This window comes from Vicia villosa, linkage group LG1 (genome assembly GCF_029867415.1).
Source record: "Vicia villosa cultivar HV-30 ecotype Madison, WI linkage group LG1, Vvil1.0, whole genome shotgun sequence".
Taxonomy (NCBI): Eukaryota; Viridiplantae; Streptophyta; class Magnoliopsida; order Fabales; family Fabaceae; genus Vicia; species Vicia villosa.
In genome coordinates this window covers 4,155,148-4,165,874 of record NC_081180.1, presented here as the reverse complement: position 1 = coordinate 4,165,874, position 10,727 = coordinate 4,155,148, and the positions used below count along the sequence as shown (strand labels likewise).

Below are 10,727 nucleotides of genomic sequence, written 5' to 3'. Positions count from 1 at the left end.
TTTTTTTAAAAAAAGCGCTTCGGAAGTTCATTTCCGAAGCAGGGGTATTTTGGGATTTTCGCTGGGGGTGACCCCCATAGGGAGGTTGCTAAAGAAATTTTCTTAATATATGGTGAATATCTTGTTATTCATGTCCTATTTGTTGCTTTGGATCACTATTGAGAGATATGTTTCAAATCTTGACCTAAAGGATATTCATCTATCAATAAACAAACTCTAGAGATGGATTTGTGAGATGATAATCACTTGTATCAAGTTTTAAAGATTATCATGTTGATTGTTGGCATGAGAGATCATCTGACGGTTAATATGATAATATTCACGATATTGCTTTAGAGATAAACGGTGTCGAGAAGATACGTGGTTGTATTAATCATTAATAAGTTCATATACATGATCATTATAGTATATATGAAGCAAACTAATGAACACTAATCTTGGCACAGTTTTCTCAAATCGTTTTCAAACCCTATTTTATTGTCATTATTTACCTTTCATGCTCTTTACATCTAATGTTACCAAACTGTTACCCAATCTTAACTCAAAATACACTAAACTGTAGAACGGCGGTAGTATCATATCAATTCCTATGGAAACGATCAAGGAAATACTTACCCTTTTAACAATGTTAGGGAGTTCTTAGTAAGTCTTAGCATTGGTTGGTAACTAACTTTGTGTTAATTAGAAGTTAGTTATCCAACTGATGGTGGTTACTTGTTCTACAAGTAATGTCTCTCTCTTGTATTGTCTGTTGTTTGTTCTCAAATTAGGGAAGTGTATGTAGGGAGTTCTTAGAAAGTCTTAGCATTGGTTGTTAACTAACTTTCGGTTAATTAGAAGTTAGTTATCCAACTAAGGGTGGTTACTTGTTCTACAAGTAACTCTCTCTTGTATTTAAGATCCATGCAGTGACAATATTCAATAGAGCTTTCCTTTTACATCAACACCTTTCCCTCCAAACCCCCACTGAGAGATTTTTGTCAATCAATTTTTTACTATAATCCTGATAGTTGCATATGTGATCAAACATAAATGTGGAGAGAAAAAAAATAGAAGAGAGGATAATTTGAATAAAACTTTGTTTATAAAATCTTTCTGAAAATGATATTTTTGTTTAAAACATAGCAACAAACTTTAAATAGATGAGTTGAGGGAAAGAGAATATTGACACACAATATTGATTCAATATCCAACTGATAGCTAATCACATCCCTTTCAACCAAAAGATTTCCACTAACAGTTTAGTTTAAAGATTTGTGTTAAAATCTAAAAATTTCCAATATCACTTGTTAGAACTAGAGCGAACCTTAATAAAAGGAAGATTGCATGATTTAAAAATGAATCTAACTAAATGTACATTTGAAATATCAGCTAAAAATTTCCTAAGAGTGTGTTTGGATGAGGTAATTAAAATGCTTCATTCAAACACACTCTAAGTTTCCTAATACATAATAAGGGATATGAGATAGACTAAGAAGAATCTTGTATAAGACTGATATAAATATATATATTTACTGTGTTACAAAATCGACTATGCCATTAAACTTAATGTCTTTGCATTAAATGGCTTTTCAAACAAGTATTTCTCTAAATTAACTAAATTGATCAAACAACAAACAAGAACACTGTCTGATGTAATGCATGTATTTTCTTGAAACATGTTTCCTCTAAAAACAATAAAAAAAAGAACACTGTCTGATGTAATGCATGTATTTTCTTTTGGCATGAATTCTATAATTATTCTGTAACATTTCTCTTGAATACAATTACTTTTTTTTATCCAAAAAAAAGTAAAAAAAACCCAATTGTGAAATAATCTAAAATCAAAGATTCTAACTTCAAAATTTTCTATCTGGAAACTGTTTACACTCCCCCCAATCTAGCGGATCATCAACAAGGCAAAAATGAAGTAGTATTCTGCCAATCAAGAAGAATCGAGTAAATCCTGTAGGTCGTTGACAGCTTGATCAACGGCATAAACTATCATTTTCTTTATCTGTTCCATCAAAGAAAGAGCAATGTCAATAATTCATCAAACAGAAAAGGAAAATATCAAACTTTCTCGAATAACTTAATATTGAAATTTAGAACTGTCATCATATGGAGGTGAGTGTAACATAAAAGACACAAGGAATTATGATTTACAAGCATATCACCTCAAGTTTATCTTCTCTAGCTTTGTGGTTCTTCGGAAGCTGGCGGAATTCCTCAGTTAAGCGAAGACACTCATGGACATTTTCTGGGGACACGAAGTCTACAGCAACTTTTGTGCATGACTGCAAGATTCAACATATGATTAGGACAACAAATACAATCAAATAATTTGAAAGTACGAATCAAATATGCGTTAAGAGATATTTTACCTTGAGATTTCTGACTTGATGTGGGCATCCAGCAGGAATAAATACTGCCTCCCCGAGTTTTTGCTCAAAAGTCCATGGTTCTACACCTAAAGTCGAGATTCGCGTTAACAACTAATTAATGCAGGAACTGAAGCATGCAGTTATATGAAATTCTATGGACTAACCAAACTCCTCCTTCAACTTCTTCTTGTGCTCCAAAGTCAAATAAAAGCACTGGTCGTGAATTGGATGTACAACCTAACCAACAAAGAATTTTATTTGAGAATCAAGCATTAAAAATACAAGTAGACAGAAATATAAATCATTACAATACCTCTTCAATCTGCGAACAATAAGTATGTCTGAATTCTTTCGAGTGTTTTCTAAGATATGCTCCTAGCTTTTCAGTGTCCTCTCTTCGAAATATATCCCACAGGGCACTACCTGTTACCGTTGTTTCGTTTTCTGTAGAAGTAGCAGAAAAAGTGCCACCCTCGGACACGTCATTTCGAAACATATCTCCACTGACTTCAATAGGATGGTTATCCCTATAGTGACATTCTAATACTTCTTCATTTTCATGTTCTCTGTTGTCACAAAGTCGACTATTTAGGCATCTAGCAGCCCTTTCTGGAGCACAGTGTTCTCTCTCATCTTGTGCCTTGTGTGCTTCTTTCAATTTGGGAATAGCCAAATGCTGCTCATCGGTTAATTGTACCTCTGCCGTATGGGTCAAAACATTCACCTATGACAATTAATTAAACTATAAATTAGAATAAAAAGGAAATATGCTTCCAATTGACATTCGACACTATATAAATAAATTTTAACCATATAGTGACACATATTAACAAATTAAATATTTTAACCATATAATGATATCCTTTTAGACAAGTAATGTGTAATATAAAGGTATAGTTTCTACTTTCAACATATAAAAGAATGTTCATTCTCTATGAACAAGCAGTTGGAAAAATATTAATGAAGTCCATGCATGATGCATTGAGAACAATGTTTTTCAGTCCAATATGCAAACCTAAAGGCAGTCATGTAGGTTCTCAGAGAGAAAGAAGAATGAATATATATGCAGAAAATATTCAATGCTGAAGGATAGGCTTAGAGTGCTTAAGCATACCGCATCTGACATATCACAGTGAAGCTTTGTTACAGAGTCTCCCCTACCAAGTTCTTCTCTAATCCCATAAGCAATATATGTTTTTGGACCCATATCAGGTTTTAGAACATGGGCTGGCAACTTTACTGCCAGATTGAGAATTCCAGCCCGAGGATCAGTATATTGTTGGAATGGCAAGGAATGAATAAATTCATCACAGTGACGAGGCAAAAGATCTTCAAATTTATCAGAAGGAGGCCAGTCTTTTAGCTTTAGCATCTCTGGCCAGAGATTTCTATATGTTCGTCCCTCTATATAACCTTTAAAGAACTGACGAGTATTAATTTCAACCTGCAAAGGTTTAGAAGGGTTAATTTAATTTTGGCAAGAATTATGGCATGCTGCAGAAGTACAAAACTACAAACTAAACATATTACACTGAGGATTTAAGAAAACAGAATACTAAGATGGCGATGGAAGCTCCACAATACGTAGAATCTGAATTATACAAATAAAAATTTGGAAAGCAATGCATATAATACAGGAGTATCATAGCCATAGACTCAATACTAAATGCCCAATACAAACAAAACTAAGATTTAGCTATCTCTTTTATAAATATACTAAGGCGAAATGACAGTATTAAAGCACTCTTACGGTATCTTAAAAAACTAGAAATTCCCACAGTCAAGAATAGTAGAGGGATTTAGTAAGAAAATACTAAAAATTTAGACATACATGCTCTAATTTGACAAATTTTCCAAACTGTGTAATAAAGGGGACTGGACAAACCTCACAATTAGCCATGCAATCGATGGCCTTCACATCTGACATTTTTGAACTCATAACTGAACCCACATTATCACACAAAGCACGCCACATTACCATTGGCTCCCAGCTCAGACCTGTACCCTGTTTTAGAACATCACGAACAATAATCGGTTCGCCATTAGCCCAATGTTTTTGGAAGAGCGACATCCCTTGTTTTAAAATGTCTCTTGACTCTGAAAAATATTCCTTTTCCATTGAGTTGTGGTTTGATGCAGCTCCTTCCCACTGAAGAGTTGTTTGTTCAGTTTCCCAATTTTTCAGCATATTGTGAGCTTTAACTTCCATGTCAGGCATCCACCTATGTGGGAGGGTGCGTCTCAGCTCCAACACAGAACTACCACAACCTCCCATCTCCTTCGGTGCACAACAAATTCTTCCATCAGCCTGTGCATTCCACTTTGTAGATATCTCAAGATGACCATCTGAAGTCTCTAAATCACAAGACAATGGTAGAGGGTCACCACCATGCATATAGTCATAGCCCCTATTCACATATGGGAATTTCATATCAGCACGGGGAGTAATACTTCCATCACGAACTTCTTGGCAACATTTAAGGCAAAGTTCATAGGAACAACTGGGGCAGCTTCGATGAAGGTCAATAATTGAGGTAGCACAATAATCACTGTTCCAAGTACAAAATGTTAAAATATATACTATTGCACAGAAATAATCATGCCATTATCTCAAGTAAAAGCAAACTTACCAATAGACACGCTCATTATCCCAACAAAGACTTTGTGGTACCACAAACTCAGAAGAAGATTTTCCTGAAAGAAGGGTTTATTATTGTTGACTGATTGAACGCAGTAGCAAAAACAAAAATATAAGGGAAGATTAATACCTTGTATTTTGGCTTCAATATCTACCTCTTGACTTTGTTCATGACAAATTTGTTTTAGATATGGATGGAGTAAGTTAATCATGTAATGCAGATACTGAGCTTTTTCGTAATTGGTGATCTCCATGTTAGATGTCTGAAGGTAGATATAAAAATAATTTGAATAAGAGTTACAAGTATGAATATAATTCTAATTTATGACATATTCGTTTCACCACAGAAATTAATTTAGAAGTAGGCATCAAAGTAAAGTAAACCTTAATTGTTCCTTTCGAACGCAAGCAAACATTGCAATTACAATTTTTAAGACAAAATGGGCAACTTTCAGCAACTTCTTCTATAGACATATCAGGGTACCTGTATTACAAAAAAATTAGCAACAGCTCTATTTTATAATAGCATATTATGAACCAAAAACAGACACATAAACTCTTTGCTGAAATTGACTAATGAGATATTAGCACACAAGCCTTTGGAAGAGTTCATTAATGAGATGATAATTGACATACCATTGGTTGATGCATCGCATACAATACATTTTGTTGCATTTAGTACATGGCACAAAAGACATTCTTTCCTTTTTCAGGCACTGATGACATTTCCGAGTATTTTGTTGAACATCCTGCTGAGACAATTAAATAAGCATCATTAAGCATGATGTAATATTTCACCAATTAAGAAAACTATCATAAAAGATCAAGGTTTTAGCTTTTAAAGCGTATGAATTAGGTGGTGAGAAAGATAGTCACCATTGTGCTATTGTTTCTACCAGTTCTGCTCCTGCTCTTTGACTTAAGAAGAAAAAACATTTCATCATCTTCTTCAACATCATCCATCAATAGATCATCTTCAAGTTCCTGTTTCTGTTTCTTGTTTAAAAGAGCACGCTTCTTTGACTTAACTCTTTTCTTAGATGGGAGATTAGATGTCTCCTTTAAACATTTCATAACATCTTTTACGGCTTCTGAATTTTTATCGGCATGAGGTCTATGACATTCTTGAAATCTTCTTTTATATGAAATCCCAAAATAATTTGAGCATCTTGGGATTTTGCTTGGCTCTTCTTGTGATACTGTAGGATTTTCCTTCATTTCCGATTCAGGTTTCTCATTATCACCACACTCATGAATTTCTTCAGCCTTTCTCTTTAAACTTCCAAAAGCTTTTGAGCATCCAGACAACTTCAACTTACTAGTCTGTTTATTTGACCGTACTCGTCTAGGAACTACGACTTCCATTTTTACTGCAGAACCAACAAAGAAACACACTCTAACGATTACAAAATATCCAAAAATCATTATATCGATAACAACTCATTAAACCGCCGACATTCAGTTGTGCAAAATTACCTAGATTCAAAAACCATAAATTATTGAACAAAAAACACCATCACTTATCATTATCACAGTAAAGGAAAGTAAACAACATTGAAACAAAGCCATACTATACACTCCAAATCAATAATCAATCAAGAACAGCAAAAAAAAAGTGTTTAGCTAACAAATTTAGACAAACTAAATGAAAACCATGACAAAACTATATCAGTATCATAGATTCATAATCAAGTAATAGTGAAAAGACAGATCGCTAAGGAGTTTCCGTTAAAAGACATCTTGTTCGAGAGAACCTGAGTTGAAATCCTAACCAAACAATCATTGATCATTTGATCAGTTTAAACAAAGTCTCCGATTATCCGGGCCTATTACCCCAAAATTTATCATAGTTAAAACAAGGCCTCTATTGGTTTTAAACCGTGAGGTTTCAAAAACTTGAGACGACTCTAGTTAAGACCAAAAAAATAGTATCACAAATTCATGATTGATTTTGGAGAAGAAGACAATAAAATCAAGTGCATTATGAATTTCAGCAATAAGATCAAAACCCAAACCAAGTTAATAAAGTCAGTGCACATCGGAGTTGACTAAAGTCAACCAAAAAACATAACTGAATAAAAAAAAGCGAAATTAGAATCGCATTGATGAGAAAGAAGAAAGCACAGAACGAAATCGAGATGAACAGATTAACAGGGTTTAAAGGAGGTTTGGACATTCATTGCATGATGATACAGTAATCATAATAATAATAATAATCCAAAACGGAATAAAAATCAGAATATACATAGAGAATTGAATGATAACCGAAATGCGAAACTGGGAAAAGCGAAATAAATCGTACCTGATGAACATGTAAAAAAAAACTGAAGGCAAGAATCGATTATATGAATGAATAGAGAGAATGTGATGATGAATTGATGAAAGGAGAATTGAGAATGGCGTTAAATAAAATGAAAGAGAATCTTGTTAGTTGAGATTGATTGAATTAAAGAGGAACGAAAAGATGAGAATCAGCAACACGTAACATCCTCAGCACGCAGTTTGGCTCAATTTTAGTAGAATCAAATCAACTGCAACGGAGTATTTCCCTACTTATTTATATTCTTTTTTTTTTTATTCCCAAAAAACCCAATCTAATATTACGTAATATTTTATTTGATTTGATTTTTTATTAATGCCACATTTATATCATTATTGTTACTACTTACTAGTAATTTATTTGGTCTTTTTATATATATATATATTTAAATCGCCACCAACCCCGTATCAGATTTGGATTAATATTATTTAAGATATGGTATTTAATATTTATGAGGTGATTCAGGATTAAAATATATATTTTTAAATTTAGTGAAACATAAATAGATAATTTTTTAATTTTTTCTTACTATTTATGTTATTCAAGGGTTTTTGTTAGTTTTTCAAATTTGGGTATTGCCTACGATTTTGACCAATCAAATTATTGAGCTAGATTCATGATTGACTCAAATAGGGTTTACTATAATTCCATGTTATATTCCTAATGTCCTTTTCCTATTTTCAGAATGACAATGTTGCCGTATTGAAGTACTAAATGTTAGTGGATTATGATTTTTTTTTTATTATTAGAAAACTTTGAATTTTTTTATTATTAGATTTAGAAAAAATATTATTTTGCAATCTTTTTAATTAACGGGTGTTTTTCAAATTTGTATAAAATTTTTATTATAATTATTATTATTAAGTTATGGAGACAAATATGTCCAATTATTTTTATATATAAATAGTCAGTTGGTTTGTCTGAATCTACAACATTTGTACTTATGTTTTTTATGAAATAAAATTATTCTTATTTTCTCAACAAAAAAAATCAAGATTAATCTTATGAGTTCATTATTTAAAAAGAATATAAATGTTAACAAGCTAAAACTTATGATATGTATGTTTTGTTTGTTTTTTTTTAATTTAGTGATAAGTATGATTTATAAATGGTTGATTTTTTTTTCACACATAAAATTAGTTATGATTAAAGTTTAAAAAAATTAATTATTTAACAATTATAATTGATTAAATATACAAAAATATATGTTTGCTTTATATACAAATTAAGTAAACCCTATATTTATAGGAAAGAAGCGTAGAATTTTTTTTGCAGTCCTTTTTTTTGGGTATATCATCTTTATTTCTTTTAATGAAAGCTTTATTAAAAAAAATCCATGATAAAAAATAATAAATTTTATATACATAATAAAATTATAAATATATTTTAAATAGTAAATTATAAATTGAAAATTAGTAAATTTTAAAAAATAATAAATTTTATATACATACTAATTAAAATTATAAATATATTTTAAATAGTACATTATAAATAGTGTATTTAATGCATTAGTAAATTTTAAATTGAAAATTATAAATCACTTAAAATACATATTCAATGTATTCAAATTTATAATAAGAATTAGTTTCAAAATCTTTTTCTTTTTTATTATTAAATTTGGAAAGATATTTTTTGCAATCTTTTTTGTGTATTCAATTTTTATTTTATTGTTACAATTAAAATGAATAGTTAATGGTAATAAATTAAAAAGGACCAGTTAACTATTAAGGATAAGTATTCCCAAATTCACATAAAAACTAATAATAATAATAATTATTATTATTATTATTATTATTATTATTAAATAATCATTATTAAGTAATGGAGAGAAATATCTCCAATTTTTAATGAGAAAGAATATAAAATTATCGTTTTTAATGTTAATCGAAATAAAAATTCATTAAATATGGAAAATTTTCATTTGTTTTTAAATAATTATTATAATAACAATCCACAATTATACTTATAAGAATTTTTCTAAAGGCAAATCTATATGTACAAATATAAAAGAGATTCAAGATTAATCTTATGATTTTAATTTTCTAAAAAATTCTACATGTCAACAAGCTAAAACTAATGATATGTAACCTTTTTTTTTTGGTCTAGTTCTATATATAACTTTATAAATGGTTGTGAGTTTTTTTTTTATAAATAAAAATAGCTATGATTAAAATCAACCTAATTGAATTATTTAACAATTATAATTGATTAGAAATGCAAAAAATATTTACTTTATAAATAAATTAAAAAATATTTAAAAAATTAATTAAGTATAAAATTTATAAATAGATTATAAACAGTAAATTTTTATAAAAACTAGTGTATTCAATGCATTAGTAAGTTTTTATAAATCACTTTAGATACATATTCAATGCATTGAAATGTTTTACAAATATGTGTTTTAATTTATAAATTATTTTATAATATGAATGAAATTGTAATGTTATATATTAATATACTTTATCTTTAAATAACTATTATAGTCTTTTTTAATTCTTACAATTTATATTTTTCATTTGTTATTTAATATTAATTTTATAAAATAATTTTACATTTTTTTCACACATAAATTAATTCAATTTTTAATAAAAATAAAAAATGATTTTTATATATATATATATATATATATATATATATATATATATATATATATATATATATATATATATATATATATATATATATATATATATATGCTTGGTACCTCTATGCTACTGGGAGTGGCGAGATGTTTTCGAGTTTTTGGTGGTGAGAAATTTTGTTTTGAGGTGTTTTTTGTGAGGTGAGAGCAAGTACACGAGTGTGAAAAGCTCTATATTTTGGGGTATTTCATAGTGAATGCATAATATCTCCTTAACCCAAAGAATGAAGTATTTATAGAGGCCTATCGGCCTGGATTTAGGGAATCTTTAGAAGTAGTAAGCAATGATGATTGACCCTTGAGACGCTAAATAGACATGAACCTTGCATATGTCATGGATATCTTGAGCTTTTTGAGAAAAAACCTATAAGACTTTGAGCGTAGCTTTTCCTCTCTTATTAAAGGACTCATGTGTTTCCTTTTTCACTTTCTTCACATACTTTGTTTGTTGAACCTTCTGCAAGCTCCTTTAAGCTTCCTTCTATTCAAACCCCTTTCAAGTATTGATTTCTTCTTTCTTTCTATTTCGTAACAATGATTAGGGATTTAGAAAAAAGGCCATTTAGTAGGGCCCTAGACTATTGTAGAGTTTTTTTTTAGATTGAGTGTTCTAGAAGTTTTAGTAGAGATTACGATGGTGGTAGTGATTTATTTTTGTCTTATGTGTTCCTAGGAAACAAAGAGATAATGAGTGCCTCCACCATAGTGTCTAAGGAAGTCGGAGATATTGTGTCCTCTTGTACTATTGATGGAAAGATAATATTC

The 10,727-nt window shown here is 30.0% G+C and overlaps 1 protein-coding gene across 2 annotated transcripts; it reads right to left on the bottom strand.

Annotated features, from left to right (window-relative positions):
• Positions 1–1,514: 1,514 nt before the first annotated feature.
• On the bottom strand, positions 1,515–7,494 carry LOC131626887 (lysine-specific demethylase JMJ26-like). 2 transcript variants are annotated; one of them, XM_058897727.1, is made up of 13 exons: positions 7,304–7,494; positions 5,878–6,371; positions 5,638–5,753; positions 5,386–5,485; positions 5,132–5,264; positions 4,994–5,057; positions 4,249–4,912; positions 3,478–3,807; positions 2,677–3,087; positions 2,528–2,600; positions 2,364–2,449; positions 2,157–2,276; positions 1,515–1,996 (listed from the first exon to the last, which is right to left on the bottom strand). In XM_058897727.1, exons 2-13 carry the CDS (start codon positions 6,364–6,366, stop codon positions 1,925–1,927), a joined length of 2,658 nt encoding a protein of 885 aa, XP_058753710.1. In that variant the 5' UTR covers positions 6,367–6,371; positions 7,304–7,494; the 3' UTR covers positions 1,515–1,924. The 2 variants fall into 2 exon arrangements, with proteins under 2 accessions (XP_058753710.1, XP_058753716.1); XM_058897733.1 differs by having other exon boundaries at positions 1,516–1,996; positions 5,638–5,750.
• Between the last annotated feature and the right edge of the window lie 3,233 nt (positions 7,495–10,727).

Excerpts from the sequence above, each read along its gene's own strand:
- LOC131626887 (XM_058897727.1), bottom strand. The coding sequence starts at position 6,366 with ATGGAAGTCGTAGTTCCTAGACGAGTACGGTCAAATAAACAGACTAGT. Across the intron at positions 5,265-5,385 it reads GTTCGAAAGGAACAATTAAG|ACATCTAACATGGAGATCAC; the intron begins GTTTACTTTACT and ends ATCTACCTTCAG. Across the intron at positions 3,088-3,477 it reads ACTGTGATATGTCAGATGCG|GTGAATGTTTTGACCCATAC; the intron begins GTATGCTTAAGC and ends TAATTGTCATAG.